Consider the following 20,185-nt stretch of genomic DNA (forward strand, 5'->3'; position numbering starts at 1 on the left):
GCAGCTATACCGTCAGCTGATGGTCGGTCCCAGATCGCAGCTATACCGTCAGTTGATGGTCGGTCCCAGATCGCAGCTATACCGTCAGCTGATGGTCGGTCCCAGATCGCAGCTATACCGTCAGTTGATGGTCGGTCCCAGATCGCAGCTATACCGTCAGTTGATGGTCGGTCCCAGATCGCAGCTATACCGTCAGTTGATGGTCGGTCCCAGATCGCAGCTATACCGTCAGTTGATGGTCGGTCCCAGATCGCAGCTATACCGTCAGTTGATGGTCGGTCCCAGATCGCAGCTATACCGTCAGTTGATGGTCGGTCCCAGATCGCAGCTATACCGTCAGTTGATGGTTGGTCCCAGATCGCAGCTCTCCCGTCAGTTGATGGTTGGTCCCAGATCGCAGCTATACCGTCAGTTGATGATCGGTCCCAGATCGCAGCTATACCGTCAGTTGATGGTCGGTCCCAGATCGCAGCTATACCGTCAGTTGATGGTCGGTCCCAGATCGCAGCTATACCGTCAGTTGATGGTCGGTCCCAGATCGCAGCTATACCGTCAGTTGATGATCGGTCCCAGATCGCAGCTATACCGTCAGTTGATGGTTGGTCCCAGAGCGCAGCTATACCGTCAGTTGATGGTTGGTCCCAGATCGCAGCTCTCCCGTCAGTTGATGGTCGGTCCCAGATCGCAGCTATACCGTCAGTTGATGGTCGGTCCCAGATCGCAGCTATACCGTCAGTTGATGGTCGGTCCCAGATCGCAGCTATACCGTCAGTTGATGATCGGTCCCAGATCGCAGCTATACCGTCAGTTGATGGTCGGTCCCAGATCGCAGCTATACCGTCAGTTGTTGATCGGTCCCAGATCGCAGCTATACCGTCAGTTGATGGTCGGTCCCAGATCGCAGCTATACCGTCAGTTGATGGTCGGTCCCAGATCGCAGCTATACCGTCAGTTGATGGTCGGTCCCAGATCGCAGCTATACCGTCAGTTGATGGTCGGTTCCAGATCGCAGCTATACCGTCAGTTGCTGGTCGGTTCCAGATCGCAGCTATACCGTCAGTTGATGGTCGGTTCCAGATCGCAGCTATACCGTCAGTTGATGGTCGGTCCCAGATCGCAACTATACCGTCAGTTGATGGTCGGTCCCAGATCGCAGCTATACCGTCAGTTGATGGTCGGTCCCAGATCGCAGCTATACCGTCAGCTGATGGTCGGTCCCAGATCGCAGCTATACCGTCAGTTGATGGTCGGTCCCAGATCGCAGCTATACCGTCAGTTGATGGTCGGTCCCAGATCGCAGCTATACCGTCAGTTGATGGTCGGTCCCAGATCGCAGCTATACCGTCAGTTGATGGTCGGTCCCAGATCGCAGCTATACCGTCAGTTGATGGTCGGTCCCAGATCGCAGCTATACCGTCAGTTGATGATCGGTCCCAGATCGCAGCTATACCGTCAGTTGATGGTTGGTCCCAGATCGCAGCTCTCCCATCAGTTGATGGTTGGTCCCAGATCGCAGCTATACCGTCAGTTGATGATCGGTCCCAGATCGCAGCTATACCGTCAGTTGATGGTCGGTCCCAGATCGCAGCTATACCGTCAGTTGATGGTCGGTCCCAGATCGCAGCTATACCGTCAGTTGATGATCGGTCCCAGATCGCAGCTATACCGTCAGTTGATGGTTGGTCCCAGATCGCAGCTATACCGTCAGTTGATGGTCGGTCCCAGATCGCAGCTCTCCCGTCAGTTGATGGTTGGTCCCAGATCGCAGCTATACCGTCGGTTGATGATCGGTCCCAGATCGCAGCTATACCGTCAGTTGATGGTCGGTCCCAGATCGCAGCTATACCGTCAGTTGATGGTCGGTCCCAGATCGCAGCTATACCGTCAGTTGATGGTCGGTCCCAGATCGCAACTATACCGTCAGTTGATGGTCGGTCCCTGATCGCAACTATACCGTCAGCTGATGGTCAGTCCCTGATCGCAACTATACCGTCAGCTGATGGTCAGTCCCTGATCGCAACTATACCGTCAGCTGATGGTCAGTCCCTGATCGCAGCTATACCGTCAGTTGATGGTCAGTCCCTGATCGCAACTATACCGTCAGCTGATGATCAGTCCCTGATCGCAGCTCTCCCGTCAGCTGATGGTTGGTCCCTGATCGCAGCTATACCGTCAGTTGCAAGGTGCTAAACCCGCCGCCTCCCCCACCAATAAAAGGAGGAAGGATGGGAGGAGGGAAAGGTGCCATTCCTGGCATTGGTTTTGGGGACCTCTTAGCGCCTCATCTGGGAAACACCAGAGCAGGTTTGCTCCTCCAGCGTCAGGCGAGATTAACTCTCCCCTCCTTCCTCCTCCACTCTCAACACCGCCCCTTGCACCCACCCACCCACCAAAAAAAAATCAAAGACTTCTTCCAAATTTGATATCTAAAGCTGATTTGCAAATGCTTTGGTGGGTGGGTGGGTGGGTGGGGTTGATGGTCGGGGTGGGGGGGGGGTGGGGTTGATGGTCGGGGTGGGGGGGGGTGGGGTTGATGGTGGGGGGGGGGGTGGGGTTGATGGTCGGGGGGGGGGGTGGGGTTGATGGTCGGGGGGGGGGGTGGGGTTGATGGTCGGGGTGGTGGTGGGGGGTGGGGTTGATGGTCGGGGTGGTGGGGGGGCAGGGCGGGGTGGTGGGGGGGGCAGTGCGGGGTGGTGGGGGGGCAGTGCGGGGTGGGGTTGATGGTCGGGGGTGGGGGGGCAGGGCGGGGTGGTGGGGGGGCAGGGCGGGGTGGGGTTGATGGTCGGGGGTGGGGGGGCAGGGCGGGGGGCTGGGGGGTTTGGGGTTGATGGTCGTGGTGGGGGGGTGGGGTGGGGTTGATGGTCGGGGTGGGGGGCAGGGCGGAGTGGGGTTGATGGTCGGGGTCGGGGGCAGGGCGGGGTGGGGTTGATGGTCGGGGTGGGGGGCAGGGCGGGGTGGGGTTGATGGTCGGGGTGGGGGGGCAGGGCGGGGTGGTGGGGGGCAGGGCGGGGTGGGGTTGATGGTCGGGGTGGGGGGGCAGGTCGGGGTGGTGGGGGGCAGGGCGGGGTGGGGTTGATGGTCGGGGTCGGGGGCAGGGCGGGGTGGGGTTGATGGTCGGGGTGGGGGGCAGGGCGGGGTGGGGTTGATGGTCGGGGTGGGGGGGCAGGGCGGGGTGGTGGGGGGCAGGGCGGGGTGGGGTTGATGGTCGGGGTGGGGGGGCAGGTCGGGGTGGTGGGGGGCAGGGCGGGGTGGGGTTGATGGTCGGGGTGGGGGGCAGGGCGGGGTGGTGGGGGGCAGGGCGGGGTGGGGTTGATGGTCGGGGTGGGGGGGCAGGGCGGGGTGGGGGGTGGGGTGGGGTTGATGGTCGGGGTGGGGGGGCAGGGCGGGGTGGGGGGTGGGGTGGGGTTGATGGTCGGGGTGGGGGGGCAGGGTGGGGTGGGGTTGATGGTCGGGGTGGGGGGGCAGGGCGGGGTGGTGGGGGGCAGGGTGGGGTGGGGGGGCAGGGCGGGGTGGTGGGGGGCAGGGTGGGGTGGGGTTGATGGTCGGGGTGGGGGGGCAGGGCGGGGTGGGGTTGATGATCGGGGTGGGGGGCAGGGCGGGGTGGTGGGGGGCAGGGTCGGGGTGGGGTTGATGGTCGGGGTGGGGGGGCAGGGCGGGGTGGAGAAGGCATTTTGTTTTGAATATGTATCAAATTCTTCAGAAACATCATAATGTGAATACAGTCCCCACCACTTAAAAACGTCCATGTTTCAGACGGGCCGTCCCTTATATCGGCTGTCGAGCAGTAACTATTATCCATTTGCATTAACCTCAATTTCACAGTTGCCGGTTGTAGCATCTTAAAAGCTCTGTTTATTTCGGGCAGAAGCAGCTGTGTTCAGATGAACTGAATGCAAGAACAAACTTAAGTAACACCTGGTTAATGTTCGATTACCGTTTGTGCACTTAAGCCTGTCGTCCACTTCCCTCGAAGTGGTGTGGGGTCGATCCACAGCACTCTTGTTGTATAGTGGAGGACGGTCAGAGCACCGCCCCGTTATACCGGCCGTCGCAGAGAGCGGGCAAATCCCGCTCGCGCCCGCTGCGAGCGGCGGGGACCGCGTACGAGTTCAGAGTTTCAGACGGAGCCTGCATTGGGTCTGGCTGTGCAGGACGACCCTGCTGAGCCTGGAAATGAATCTTTTGGCACTGGCTGGCTGGCTGCCACGTGTAGTGATTTATTGGTCAACCTCTCTTGATACAAGAATTGGTAAAATGCAAGTGGATCGTTCAAAGCAAAAAAAAAAAAAATTAACAAAAGTGAGCTTTGCTCGTCCTCGGTGGGGGGGGAAATCGAATGCCCCGGCCCTAGAATCCTTTCAGCCGGCGCGGGTGATACTCTGCGAGCGGAGCAATTCTCTGGGCCGATCTCGAGATCCGCAAGCAGTGGGACCAGTCCTGCGAGCCCAGGGGTTTCCTGGCCGGCTTCGGGTTCCACAGAGCGGCCGTCACGGGCCTCTTAAAGCTGCGGCCGGTGCTTCGGGCGGGTTTCGAGGCGGACGGGGGCCTGGGCACGTGGGTGAAGAGCTTGCTCGGGTCGTCGGCCTTGCTGAGCGCGTGGTCTCGGGGCGGGGGCGCGGCGGGCTCGTCCGGTCTTTCCCGGGGTGAATCAGCGGCGGGACCGCCCCGCGTTGGAGGTGTCGTTTTCGGTTTCAGTCTGCTCGCGCTCGTGTCGCGCATGATGAGAACTTTCTTCCCTTTTGGGCTTCTCGCCGCAGGATGGTTTCCTCCTGCAGAGACAAAACACTTGTATCAGAAGAAGCAGTCCGCCCGATCGGCCCCTTCCCCCACCGTAAACACCCACTCCCTCCACCCCCACCGTAAACACCCACTCCCTCCACCCCCACCGTAAACACCCACTCCCTCCACCCCCACCGTAAACACCCACTCCCTCCATCCCCACCTTAAACACCCACTCCCTCCACCCCCACCGTAAACACCCACTCCCTCCACCCCCACCGTAAACACCCACTCCCTCCACCCCCACCGTAAACACCCACTCCCTCCACCCCCACCGTAAACACCCACTCCCTCCACCGTAAACACCCACTCCCTCCACCCCCACCGTAAACACCCACTCCCTCCACCCCCACCTTAAACACCCACTCCCTCCACCGTAAACACCCTCTCCCTCCACCCCCACCGTAAACACCCACTCCCTCCGTAAACACCCACTCCCTCCACCCCCACCGTAAACACCCACTCCCTCCACCCCCACCGTAAACACCCACTCCCTCCACCCCCACCGTAAACACCCACTCCCTCCACCCCCACCTTAAACACCCACTCCCTCCACCCCCACCTTAAACACCCTCTCCCTCCACCCCCACCGTAAACACCCACTCCCTCCACCCCCACCTTAAACACCCACTCCCTCCACCCCCACCTTAAACACCCACTCCCTCCACCCCCACCGTAAACACCCACTCCCTCCACCCCCACCTTAAACACCCACTCCCTCCACCCCCACCGTAAACACCCACTCCCTCCACCCCCACCTTAAACACCCACTCCCTCCACCCCCACCTTAAACACCCACTCCCTCCACCCCCACCTTAAACACCCACTCCCTCCACCCCCACCTTAAACACCCACTCCCTCCACCCCCACCGTAAACACCCACTCCCTCCACCCCCACCGTAAACACCCACTCCCTCCATCCCCACCTTAAACACCCACTCCCTCCAACCCCACCTTAAACACCCACTCCCTCCATCCCCACCTTAAACACCCACTCCCTCCACCCCCACCTTAAACACCCACTCCCTCCACCCCCACCTTAAACACCCACTCCCTCCACCCCCACCGTAAACACCCACTCCCTCCACCCCCACCGTAAACACCCACTCCCTCCACCCCCACCTTAAACACCCACTCCCTCCACCCCCACCGTAAACACCCACTCCCTCCATCCCCACCTTAAACACCCACTCCCTCCACCCCCACCTTAAACACCCACTCCCTCCAACCCCACCTTAAACACCCACTCCCTCCATCCCCACCTTAAACACCCACTCCCTCCACCCCCACCGTAAACACCCACTCCCTCCACCCCCACCTTAAACACCCACTCCCTCCACCCCCACCGTAAACACCCACTCCCTCCACCCCCACCGTAAACACCCACTCCCTCCACCCCCACCGTAAACACCCACTCCCTCCATCCCCACCTTAAACACCCACTCCCTCCACCCCCACCGTAAACACCCACTCCCTCCACCCCCACCTTAAACACCCACTCCCTCCAACCCCACCTTAAACACCCACTCCCTCCATCCCCACCTTAAACACCCACTCCCTCCACCCCCACCGTAAACACCCACTCCCTCCACCCCCACCGTAAACACCCACTCCCTCCACCCCCACCTTAAACACCCACTCCCTCCACCCCCACCGTAAACACCCACTCCCTCCACCCCCACCGTAAACACCCACTCCCTCCACCCCCACCGTAAACACCCACTCCCTCCACCCCCACCTTAAACACCCACTCCCTCCACCCCCACCTTAAACACCCTCTCCCTCCACCCCCACCGTAAACACCCACTCCCTCCACCCCCACCTTAAACACCCACTCCCTCCACCCCCACCTTAAACACCCACTCCCTCCACCCCCACCGTAAACACCCACTCCCTCCACCCCCACCGTAAACACCCACTCCCTCCACCCCCACCTTAAACACCCACTCCCTCCACCCCCACCTTAAACACCCACTCCCTCCACCCCCACCTTAAACACCCACTCCCTCCACCCCCACCTTAAACACCCACTCCCTCCACCCCCACCGTAAACACCCACTCCCTCCACCCCCACCGTAAACACCCACTCCCTCCATCCCCACCTTAAACACCCACTCCCTCCAACCCCACCTTAAACACCCACTCCCTCCATCCCCACCTTAAACACCCACTCCCTCCATCCCCACCTTAAACACCCACTCCCTCCACCCCCACCTTAAACACCCACTCCCTCCACCCCCACCTTAAACACCCACTCCCTCCACCCCCACCGTAAACACCCACTCCCTCCACCCCCACCGTAAACACCCACTCCCTCCACCCCCACCGTAAACACCCACTCCCTCCACCCCCACCTTAAACACCCACTCCCTCCACCCCCACCGTAAACACCCACTCCCTCCACCCCCACCTTAAACACCCTCTCACTCCCTCTACCACCTTAAACACCCACTCCCTCCAACCCCATAAACACCCTCTCCCTCCACCACCTTAAACACCCTCTCCCTCCACCCCCACCTAAAACACCCACTCCCTCCACCCCCACCTAAAACACCCACTCCCTCCACCCCCACCTAAAACACCCACTCCCTCCACCCCCAACTTAAACTCCCACTCCCTCCCTCTCCCACCTTAAACACCCTCTCCCTCCACCCCCACCTTAAACACCCTCTCCCTCCACCCCCACCTTAAACACCCACTCCCTCCACCCCCACCGTAAACACCCACTCCCTCCACCCCCACCGTAAACACCCACTCCCTCCACCCCCACCTTAAACACCCACTCCCTCCACCCCCACCTTAAACACCCACTCCCTCCACCCCCACCTTAAACACCCACTCCCTCCACCCCCACCTTAAACACCCACTCCCTCCACCCCCACCGTAAACACCCACTCCCTCCACCCCCACCGTAAACACCCACTCCCTCCATCCCCACCTTAAACACCCACTCCCTCCAACCCCACCTTAAACACCCACTCCCTCCATCCCCACCTTAAACACCCACTCCCTCCATCCCCACCTTAAACACCCACTCCCTCCACCCCCACCTTAAACACCCACTCCCTCCACCCCCACCTTAAACACCCACTCCCTCCACCCCCACCGTAAACACCCACTCCCTCCACCCCCACCGTAAACACCCACTCCCTCCACCCCCACCTTAAACACCCACTCCCTCCACCCCCACCGTAAACACCCACTCCCTCCACCCCCACCTTAAACACCCTCTCACTCCCTCTACCACCTTAAACACCCACTCCCTCCAACCCCATAAACACCCTCTCCCTCCACCACCTTAAACACCCTCTCCCTCCACCCCCACCTAAAACACCCACTCCCTCCACCCCCACCTAAAACACCCACTCCCTCCACCCCCACCTAAAACACCCACTCCCTCCACCCCCAACTTAAACTCCCACTCCCTCCACTCCCACCTTAAACACTCACTCCCTCCACCCCCACCTTAAACACCCACTCCCTCCCTCTCCCACCTTAAACACCCTCTCCCTCCACCCCCACCTTAAACACCCTCTCCCTCCACCCCCACCTTAAACACCCACTCCCTCCCTCTACCACCTTAAACACCCACTCCCTCCACCCCCACCTTAAATACCCTCTCCCTCCACCCCCACCTTAAACACCCTCTCCCTCCACCCCCACCTTAAACACCCACTGCCTCCACCCCTACCAGCAATGTGGTTGATTCTTAATCCCCCTCTGAAATGGCCTAGCAAGCCACTCAGTTGTAAAATCTCGCTTAAAAAAAGTCACAATAAGAATAAAACTGGACGGACCACTAGGCACCGGACACGACAAAGGCAAACCAAGCCCAGTCGACCCTGCAAAGTCCTCCTCACTAACATCTGGGGACTTGTGTCAAAATTGGGAGAGCTGTCGCATAGACTATTCAAGCAACAGCCTGATCATAGCCATATTCACAGGATCATACCTTTCAGCCAACGTCCCAGACTCTTCCATCACCATCCCTGGGTATGTCCTGTCCCACCAGCAGGACAGACCCACCAGAGGTGGCGGTACAGTGATATACAGTCAGGAGGGAGTGGCCCTGGGAGTCCTCAATATTGACTCCGGACCCCATGAAATCTCATGGCATCAGGTCGAACATGGGCAAGGAAACCTCCTGCTGATTACCATCTACCGTCCTCCCTCAGCTGATGAATCAGTCCTCCTCCATGTTGAGGAAGCACTGAGGGTAGCAAGGGTACAGAATGTACAATGGGTGGGGGACTTCAATGTCCATCACCAAGGTAGCACCACTACTGACTGAGCTGGCCGAGTCCTGAAGGACATAACTGCCAGACTGGGCCTGCGGCAGGTGGTGAGCGAACCAACACAAGGGAAAAACTTATTTGACCTCGTCCTCACCAATCTACCTGTCGCAGATGCATCTGTCCATGACAGTATTGGTAGGAGTGACCACCGCACAGTCCTCGTGGAGACGAAATCCCGTCTTCACACTGAGGACACCATCCAACGTGTTGTGTGGCACTACCACCGTGCTAAATGGGATAGGTTCAGAACAGATCTAGCAGCTCAAAACTGGGCATCCATGAGGCGCTGTGGGCCATCAGCAGCAGCAGAATTGTATTCCAGCACAATCTGTAACCTCATGGCCCGGCATATTCCTCACTCTACCATTACCAACAAGCCAGGGGATCAGCCCTGGTTCAATGAGGAGTGTAGAAGAGCATGCCAGGAGCAGCACCAGGCGTACCTAAAAATGAGGTGCCAACCTGGTGAAGCCACAACTCAGGACTACATGCATGCTAAACAGCGGAAGCAACATGTTATAGACAGAGCTAAGCGATTCCACAACCAACGGATCAGATCAAAGTTCTGCAGTCCTGCCACATCCAGTCGTGAATGGTGGTGGACAATTAAACAACTAACGGGAGGAGGAGGCTCTGCAAACATCCCCATCCTCAATGAAGGTGGAGTCCAGCACGTGAGTGCAAAAGACAAGGCTGAAGCGTTTGCAACCATCTTCAGCCAGAAGTGCCGAGTGGATGATCCATCTCGGCCTCCTCCCGATATCCCCACCAAGACAGAAGCCAGTCTTCAGCCAATTCGATTCACTCCACGTGATATCAAGAAACAGCTCAGTGCACTGGATAAAGCAAAGGCTTTGGGCCCCCACAACATCCCGGCTGTCGTGCTGAAGTCTTGTGCTCCAGAACTAGCTATGCCTCTAGCCAAGCTGCTCCAGTACAGCTATAACACTGGCATCTACCCGACAATGTGGAAAATTGCCCAGGTATGTCCTGTCCACAAAAAGCAGGACAAATCCAATCCGGCCAATTACCGCCCCATCAGTCTACTCTTGATCATCAGCAAAGTGATGGAAGGTGTCGTCGACAGTGCTATCAAGCGGCACTTACTCACCATTAACCTGCTCACCGATGCTCAGTTTGGGTTCTGCCAGGACCACTCGGCTCCAGACCTCATTACAGCCTTGGTCCAAACATGGACAAAAGAGCTGAATTCCAGAGGTGAGGTGAGAGTGACTGCCCTTGACATCAAGGCAGCATTTGACTGAGTGTGGCACCAAGGAGCCCTAGTAAAATTGAAGTCAATGGGAATCAGGGGGAAAACTCTCCAGTGGCTGGAGTCATACCTAGAACAAGGGAAGTTGGTCGTGGTTGTTGGAGGCCAATCATCTCAGCCCCAGGACATTGCTGCAGGAGTTCCTCAAGGCAGTGTCCCATGCCCAACCATCTTCAGCTCCTTCATCAATGAACTTCCCTCCATCATAAGGTCAGAAATGGGGATGTTCGCTGATGATTGCACAGTGTTCAGTTCCATTCGCAACCCCTCAAATAATGAAGCAGTCCGAGCCTGCATGCAGCAAGACCTGGACAACATCCAGGCTTGGGCTCATAAGTGGCAAGTAACATTCGTGGCAGACAAGTGCCAGGCAATGACCATCTCCAACAAGAGAGAGTCTAACCACCTCCCCTTGACATTCAATGGCATTACCATTGTCGAATCCCCCACCATCAACATCCTGGGGGTCACCATTGACCAGAAACTGAACTGGACCAGCCACATAAATACTGTGGCTACAAGAGCAGGTCAGAGGCTGGGTGTTCTGTGGTGAGTGACTCACCTCCTGACTCCCCAAAGCCTTTCCACCATCTACAGGGCACAAGTCAGGAGTGTGATGGAATACTCTCCACTTGCCTGGATGAGTGCAGCTCCAACAACACTCAAGAAGCTCGACACCATCCAGGACAAAGCAGCCCGCTTGATTGGCACCCCATCCACCACCCTAAACATTCACTCCCTTCACCACCGGTGCACTGTGGCTGCAGTGTGCACCATCCACAGGATGCACTGCAGCAACTCGCCAAGGCTTCTTCGACAGCACCTCCCAAACCCGCGACCTCTACCACCTAGAAGGACAAGAGCAGCAGGTACATGGGAACAACACCACCTGCATGTTCCCCTCCAAGTCACACACCATCCCGACTTGGAAATATATCGCCGTTCCTTCATCGTCGCTGGGTCAAAATCCTGGAATTCCCTTCCTAACAGCACTGTGGGAGAACCTTCACCACACGGACTGCAGCGGTTCAAGAAGGCAGCTCACCACCACCTTCTCGAGGGGTAACTTGGGATGTGCAATAAATGGCGGCCTCGCCATCGATGCCCACATCCCATGAACGAATAAATAAAAAACACCCACTCCCTCTCCCACCTTAAAACACCCAATCCCTTCACCCCCACCTTAAACACCCACTCCCTCTCCCACCTCAAACACCCACTCCCTTCACCCCCACCTTAAAACACCCACTCCCTCTCGCACCTTAAAACACCCACTCCCTCTCCCACCTTAAAACACCCACTCCCTCTCCCACATGTGGCTGTTGGCGTTCTGAGGTTTTGTACCACACGTTGATAAAATGCAGCAATTCCCCACACAGTGAGTTTGCAATCTTCGCCATTTTGGGCGGGTGGGGAGATTGAGCCCAGCCTGGTGCTTTTAGGGGGAGTCGGGGGGGGGGGGGTGCGTGAGGGCCATTCTGGACCACCCTTGCACACTTCCCAGCAGCGAGCTTAAAAGGTGTAGGCAGGAAGTTGTTGCGTGACTTCAAACTAGGGGCGTCAGCTGACCAGCCGCTCTCCAACCTGCTGCCTGGCCCTCTTTTGTCGATACAATATTAATCCTCTAAGCTTTCCTCCCTTGGCCCTCCTCACCTCTGAATACACCGCCCTCCACACCTCCACCTCCTCTCCCTTGAAATCGAGACTCCTCGTGCCACCTCCTGCTCTAACTCCATCTTTCCTCGGACTGCAGAAATTATTTTTTAGATAATGAAAGGGTAGACATGGAGAAGATGTTTCCACTTGTGGGGGAGACCAGAACTCGGGGTCATAAATATAAGATAGTCACTAATAAATCCAATAGGGAATTCAGGAGAAACTTCTTTGCCCAGAGAGTGGTTGGAATGTGGAACTCGCTACCACAAGGAGTAGTTGAGGTGAATAGCGTAGATGCATTTAAGAGGAAGCTCCATAAACACATGAGGGAGAAAGGAATAGGAGGATATGCTGATAGGTTGAGATGAAGTAGGGAGGGAGGAGGCTCGTGTGGAGCATAAACACCGGCTTGGACCTGATGGGGCCGAATGGCCTGTTTCTGTGCTGTACATTCTATGTAACTGAGCTCCTTACAACCCTCGGGCTTCTAAACCCCTGAGCTCAGTGTCGTCCAACAACCACCCTCCACTTGACTTATTTCTGCACTCTCTCCTGCTCTCCGCTTGCACAAAAGACTCGGCCTTTCGCTTTGGGAGTGCGGCCAGTAGGTACAGCGGAAAAGGAGAAAATAAACCAAAGAGCTGTCTGGTTGGGCGGCCATGTCAGAGAGTGGGGGTGGTGTAGGACGTCAGACTCCAGCGCGCTGCACTGTGTCATGGTACAGGTGCGTTCCTCTCGAGGGTTGGCCCTAGTGCTCATACGAACATACAAATTAAGAGCAGGAGTAGGCCATTCGGCCCCTCGAGCCTGCTCTGCCATTTGATAAGATCATGGCTGATCTGATTGTGACCTCAACCCTACTTTCCCATCTACCTACTATAACCTTTGACTCGCCCGTTAATCAGGAATCTATCTAACTCAGCCTTAAAAATATTCACTGACCCTGCCTCCACTGCCCTCTGGGGAAGTGAGTTCCACAGACTCACCACCCTCTGAGAGAAAAAATTTCTCCTCAGCTCTGTCTTAAATGGGAGACCCCTTATTTTTAAACTGTGGCCCCCTAGTTCTAGTCTCTCCCACAAGGGGAAACATCCTCTCAGCATTTACCCCTTCTAGTCCCCTCAGGATCTTATATGTTTCAATAAGATCACCTCTCATTCTTCTAAACTCCAGTGTATACAGGCCCAACTTGTCCAACCTTTCCTCTTAAGATGTTAAGCTAACTGGCCTGTAGTTTCCTGCTTTCTGTCTCCCTCCTTTCTTGAATAGAGGAGTTACATTCGCTATTTTCCAATCTGATGGGATCCTTCCAGAATCTCGGGAATTTTGGAAAATTAATACCAACGCATCTACTATCTCTACAGCCTCTTCTTTTAAGACCCTGGGATGAAGTCCGTCAGGACCTGGGGACTTGGCAGCTTTTAGTTCTAATATTTTTTTCAGAACCCTTTCCCTGGTGATTGTAAATGTTTTAAGTTCCTCCCTCCCTTTCACCTCTTGATTCACAATTATTTCCACATGTTATTTGTATCCTCTACAGTGAAGACGGAGACAAAATATCTGTTCAATTCATCCGCCATTTCCTTATTCTCCATTATTAATTCCCCAGACTCACTCTCTAGAGGACCAACGTTCATTGAGGTGAGTGTGCGTGTATCATAAAATCTTACAGCGCAGATGGAGGCCATTCGGCCCATCATGCCTGTGCTAGCTCTTTGTCCCACTCCCCCGCCCTTTCCCCATATCCCTGCAATTTTTTCCTTTTCTAGTATTTATCCAGTTCCCTTTTGAAAGTTATTATTGAATCTGCTTCCACCACCTGTTCAGGCAGTGTATTCCAGATCATAACAACTCGCTGCCATAACAAAAAAAAATCTCATCATCTTCCCCCCTGGTCTTTTTGCCAATTATCTTATATGGAAATAGATCACAAAAGTGCCCTGTTAATCTGCACTTGCTGCTGTTAATTACTCCACTTTAAGCCAGTTATGGTGTTAGTTTATTTCCCCTCTTCCTCCCAGCTTTCTTCCCTTGCTGCTTCTCTCCTGAAGGCACTGGGTCACGACAGGTTCTAGTTTTGTGAGGTCAGGCCGTGCTCCATTGCCTCGCCCAAGAGGCCAGTAAACACCGAGTATCTGTGGGCAATCTGTGGTGCCTGGGGGTCTTGATCCTGTCACCACCCAATGTCCAGCTGGGTGTACACTGGATGGTGATCAGGAGCAGGGACCCTGCTTGATTTATCTCCGTTAGCCTCTGTGCCACTGTGCTAGATGAGGGGAGATCTAGTCAGGTTCCCAGCTTCTAATTATTCAGGGATTGCTGCTGGGAAGTGTACTTAAAAATACTGAAAGTGACCATGCATGAAGCTGTGGGATTGTTGTAAAAAAATAACCCAACTGGCTCCAAAACTCGCACCAGGTCCCGTTCACCCATCACCTCTGTGCTCGCTGACCGACATTGGCTCCCGGTCCTGCAACACCTTGAATTTAAAATTCTCATCCATGTGTTCAAATCCCTCCATGGCCTCGCCCCTCCCTATCTCTGTAATGTCCACCTACAACCCTCTGAGAATCTGCGTTCCTCCAACTCTGGCTTTTTGGGCATCCCCTTCCCTTCACCCCACTATTGGCGGCCGTGCCTTCAGCCGTCTAGGCCCTAAGCTCTGGAATTCCCTCCCTTAACCTCTCCGCCTCTCCTCCTTTAAGACGCTCCTTTAAACCTACCAAAATTGATAGATACAAAAATCGGCCATGTGGTTGATAGTGAGGAAGAAAGCTGTAGACTGCAGGAAGATATCAATGGACTGGTCAGGTGGGCAGAAAAGTAGCAAATGGAATTCAATCCGGAGAAATGTGAGGTAATGCATTTGGGGAGGGCAAACAAGGCAAAGGAATACACAATAAATGGGAGGATACTGAGAGGTGTAGAGGAAGTGAGGGACCTTGGAGTGCATGTCCACAGATCCCTGAAGGTAGCAGGACAGGGAGATAAGGTGGTTAAGAAGGCATACGGGATACTTTCCTTTATTAGCCGAGGCATAGAATATAAGAGCAGGGAGGTTATGCTGGAACTGTATAAAACACTAGTTAGGCCACAGCTTGAGTACTGTGTACAGTTCTGGTCACCACGTTACAGGAAAGATGTGATTGCACTAGAGAAGGTGCAGAGGAGATTTACGAGGATGTTGCCAGGACTGGAGAATTTTAGCTATGAGGAAAGATTGGATAGGCTGGGGTTGTTCTCTTTGGAACAGAGGAGGCTGAGAGGAGATTTAATTGAGGTGTACAAAATTATGAGGGGCCCAGATAGAGTGGATAGGAAGGACCTATTTCCCTTAGCAGAGGGGTCAATAACCAGGGGGCATAGATTTAAAGTGATTGGTTGAAGGATTAGAGGGGAGCTGAGGAGAAATGTTTTCCCCCAGAGGGTGGTGGGGGTCTGGAACTCACTGCCTGAGAGGGTGGGAGAGGCAGAAACCCTCATCGCATTTAAAAAGTACCTGGATGTGCACCTGAAGAGCCGTAACCTGCAGGGCTACGGATCAAGTGCGGGAAAGTGGGATTAGGCTGGGTGGCTCTATTTCGGCCGGCACAGACACGATGGGCCGATTGGCCTCCTTCTGTGCCGTAAATTTCTATGATTCTGTGATACCTGTTTGACCAAGCATTTGGTCACTTGTTCTGATAATTTCCTTAACGTGGCTCGGTGTCTGATTACGCTCCTGTGAAGCGCCTTGGGACGTTTTATTACGTTACAAATGCAAGTTGTTGTTGTAATGTCCTTCAGGGAAGGGAAACCTGCCGTCCTTACCCAGTCTGGGCCTATAGGTGACTCCAGTCCCCACACCGACATGGGGTTGACTCTTAACTGCTCTCCACAGTGGCCCAGCAAAACACTCGGTTAAGGGCAATAAATGCCGGCCTTGCCAGCGATGCCCACATCCTGAGAATGAATTAATGGTGAAGGTAGAAGTGGGGTGAGGGCGGGGAGCGAGCTCGGCTGTGATCAGCCACTGCCGCTCGCTGTCTACGAACGCCCGTGACCGCGCGGGCATTAACGCGAGGTAATGAGAGCCACACCTGCATTTATGTAGCGACTTTAACATCGTAAAACGTCCCAAGGCGCTTCACAGGAGCTGATCAGACAAAGGTTTGACTCCGAGCCACATGGGGACAGGTGACCCTGGGTCAAAGAGGTAGGTTTTAAGGGGCATCTTCAAAGGAGAGAGAGAGAGAGAGAGGCGGAGAGGTTTAGGGAGGGAATTCCAGAGCTCAGGGCCCAGGCAGCTGAAGGCACGGCCGCCAATGGTGGAGTGAACACAAGGATGAGAATTTTAAATCGGAGGCGTTCCCAGACCGGGAGCCAGTGTAGGTCAGCGAGCAGCAAGCGAACCTTTGGCAGTCGTTTCTCCGAGTTGCTTCTTCTCCGAGGAAGCAGCCATGATGACCCTGATCTTCTGGAAGAGAATGGAGGCGGCGGGCAGCATCCAGGGGTGTTCGAGGATCTCACTAAGTGCGAGCCGGGCTGAGGGCCTCCACTGCAGCATCTTACTGATCAGGTCCTGGCAGGCTTGGTAATGAAGAAATTAAACACTTTATATATCCACAAAACAAAATGAAAAGGTTTTTTTTGACCTTTTAGTGTTCACGTTATTTTTTTTGGGAGCTCCAGCGCCCTCAATCACCGGCTGCATAAACTCGGGTTTGTATCCCCTTGAGTTTAGGTGGTTGAGGGGTGATCTAATCGAGGTGTTTAAGATGACAAAAGGATTGGATCAGTTGAATTGGATATTTCCTCTGATGGGGGAAATCCAGCACAAGGGGGCACAATCTTAACATTAGGGCTACGCCATTCACCAGCGAAATCAAGAAACACTTTTTCAAAGGGGAGTGGAAATCTGGAACTCTCTTCCCCCCAAAAGGCGGTGGATCAATTGGAATTTTCAAGACTGAGACCGATAGATTTTTGTTGGGTCAGGGTATCGAGAGATACTGGAGCGAAGGCGGGTAAATGGAGTTGAGGTACAGATCGGCCATGATTGAACCGAATGGTAGAACAGGCTCAAGGGGCTGAATGGCCTCCTCCTGATCCTAAGTTGACCACAAGTGGGAGAGCTGCCTTGACCTCACTGGGGCGCACTGTGTGAGCAGCGTATGCCTCACCAATTCAATCAGCTCTCGACATTTGCATCCAGACCTGTATCGTTGCTGTTGCCGTTAGTGATAAAGTGACGGGTTATTTCTGGGGAACAGCAGGAGAGCACCGGTCAGCCCGCTGCACGACAGAGGTCACTGATGCCCTATTCAACATGGTGCTGACTACAGTCCGGCAGCAGAGAAGCCGCACAGGGCATTGGCGTTTCCAGGGTGCAGGGTGACGTGGCCTGGGTGTCATTGACTGCACCGAGGTGGCCATTCAAGTACCTGTGAAACACCCCATCCACAGAAAAGTCCACGCACGTCCAAACGGTCAGGTTTTACTTATGCAAAACACCCCAAGGAAATTGGTCTTTGATTGCATCAGGGGGTTACCTATACGGCCACTTCCATCTGTGGCAGGCCGCGTATTTTGTATCCTCATTTCGCACCTTGCATCCTTTGTTTAGGGCAGACTCGTTCACGTATCCCTGCAGCCTCTGCTGCTACATGACCCCCATTCGAGCCTCCCACACCCTTTAGTTATTAGTGGGGTGGCCCTTGCAATGGAGCCTTGACCAGTTGATTATGACCTGCAGCCCTTTTCTTACAAATCACAGTTTTTGCTATGGCGTCACCCCTCCCCCCTGCATTGCACACCCCACCGTTACACTGGCTGTAGATCTCCATTCACACCCCACTGTTACACTGGCTACAGATCTCCATTCACACCCCACTGTTACACTGGCAGCAGATCCCCATTCACACTCCACTGTTACACTGGCTGCAGATCCCCATTCACACCCCACTGTTACACTGGCAGCAGATCTCCATTCACACCCCACTGTTACACTGGCAGCAGATCTCCATTCACACCCCACTGTTACACTGGCTGCAGATCTCCAATCACAACCCACTGTTACACTGGCAGCAGATCTCCATTCACACCCCACTGTTACACTGGCAGCAGATCTCCATTCACACCCCACTGTTACACTGGCTGCAGATCCCCATTCACACCCCACTGTTACACTGGCTGCAGATCTCCATTCACACCCCACTGTTACACTGGCAGCAGATCTCCATTCACACCCCACTGTTACACTGGCTGTAGATCTCCATTCACACTCCACTGTTACACTGGCTACAGATCTCCATTCACACTCCACTGTTACACTGGCTACAGATCTCCATTCACACCCCACTGTTACACTGGCTGTAGATCTCCATTCACACCCCACTGTTACACTGGCTACAGATCTCCATTCACACCCCACTGTTACACTGGCAGCAGATCTCCATTCACACTCCACTGTTACACTGGCTGTAGATCTCCATTCACACTCCACTGTTACACTGGCAGCAGATCTCCATTCACACCCCACTGTTACACTGGCAGCAGATCTCCATTCACACTCCACTGTTACACTGGCTGCAGATCTCCATTCACACCCCACTGTTACACTGGCTGCAGATCCCCATTCACACCCCACTGTTACACTGGCAGCAGATCTCCATTCACACTCCACTGTTACACTGGCTGCAGATCCCCATTCACACCCCACTGTTACACTGGCAGCAGACCTCCATTCACACTCCACTGTTAGACAGGCTGCAGATCTCCATTCACACCCCACCGTTACACTGGCTGTAGATCTCCATTCACACCCCACTGTTACACTGGCTGTAGATCCCCATTCACACCCCACTGTTACACTGGCAGCAGATCTCCATTCACACCCCACTGTTACACTGGCAGCAGATCTCCATTCACACCCCACTGTTACACTGGCTGTAGATCTCCATTCACACCCCACTGTTACACTGGCTACAGATCTCCATTCACACCCCACTGTTACACTGGCAGCAGATCCCCATTCACACCCCACTGTTACACTGGCAGCAGATCCCCATTCACACCCCACTGTTACACTGGCAGCAGATCTCCATTCACACCCCACTGTAACACTGGCTACAGATCTCCATTCACACCCCACTGTTACACTGGCAGCAGATCCCCATTCACACCCCACTGTTACACTGGCAGCAGATCCCCATTCACACCCCACTGTTACACTGGCAGCAGATCTCCATTCACACCCCACTGTTACACTGGCTGTAGATCTCCATTCACACCCCACTATTACACTGGCTGTAGATCTCCATTCACACCCCACTGTTACACTGGCAGCAGATCTCCATTCACACTCCACTGTTACACTGGCAGCAGATCTCCATTCACACTCCACTGTTACACTGGCTGTAGATCTCCATTCACAATCCACTGTTACACTGGCTGTAGATCTCCATTCACACTCCACTGTTACACTGGCTGCAGATCCCATTCACACTCCACTGTTACACTGGCTGTAGATCTCCATTCACACCCCACTGTTACACTGGCTGTAGATCTCCATTCACACCCCACTGTTACACTGGCTGTAGATCTCCATTCACACCCCACTGTTACACTGGCTGCAGATCCCCATTCACACTCCACTGTTACACTGGCTGTAGATCTCCATTCACACTCCACTGTTACACTGGCTGTAGATCTCCATTCACACCCCACTGTTACACTGGCTACAGATCTCCATTCACACCCCACTGTTACACTGGCTGCAGATCCCCATTCACACCCCACTGTTACACTGGCAGCAGATCTCCATTCACACCCCACTGTTACACTGGCAGCAGATCCCCATTCACACCCCACTGTTACACTGGCAGCAGATCCCCATTCACACCCCACTGTTACAGTGGCAGCAGATCTCCATTCACACCCCACTGTTACACTGGCAGCAGATCCCCATTCACACCCCACTGTTACACTGGCAGCAGATCTCCATTCACACCCCACTGTTACACTGGCAGCAGATCTCCATTCACACCCCACTGTTACACTGGCAGCAGATCTCCATTCACACCCCACTGTTACACTGGCAGCAGATCTCCATTCACACTCCACTGTTACACTGGCAGCAGATCTCCATTCACACCCCACTGTTACACTGGCAGCAGATCTCCATTCACACCCCACTGTTACA

The 20,185-nt window shown here is 54.8% G+C and overlaps 1 protein-coding gene across 1 annotated transcript in view; it reads right to left on the reverse strand.

Annotated features, from left to right (window-relative positions):
• Positions 1–4,347: 4,347 nt before the first annotated feature.
• LOC137332564 (testis-specific serine/threonine-protein kinase 5-like) overlaps positions 4,348–20,185 on the reverse strand; it is a 35,958-nt gene continuing 20,120 nt past the window's right edge. The window contains exons 7-8 of the mRNA XM_067996485.1: positions 16,396–16,572; positions 4,348–4,769 (exon numbers count right to left, since the gene is read on the reverse strand). Coding sequence (XP_067852586.1) covers positions 4,348–4,769; positions 16,396–16,572 — 599 coding nt within the window. The remainder of the gene's footprint in view (positions 4,770–16,395; positions 16,573–20,185) is intronic.

Source organism: Heptranchias perlo, chromosome 2 (genome assembly GCF_035084215.1).
Source record: "Heptranchias perlo isolate sHepPer1 chromosome 2, sHepPer1.hap1, whole genome shotgun sequence".
Taxonomy (NCBI): domain Eukaryota; kingdom Metazoa; phylum Chordata; class Chondrichthyes; order Hexanchiformes; family Hexanchidae; genus Heptranchias; species Heptranchias perlo.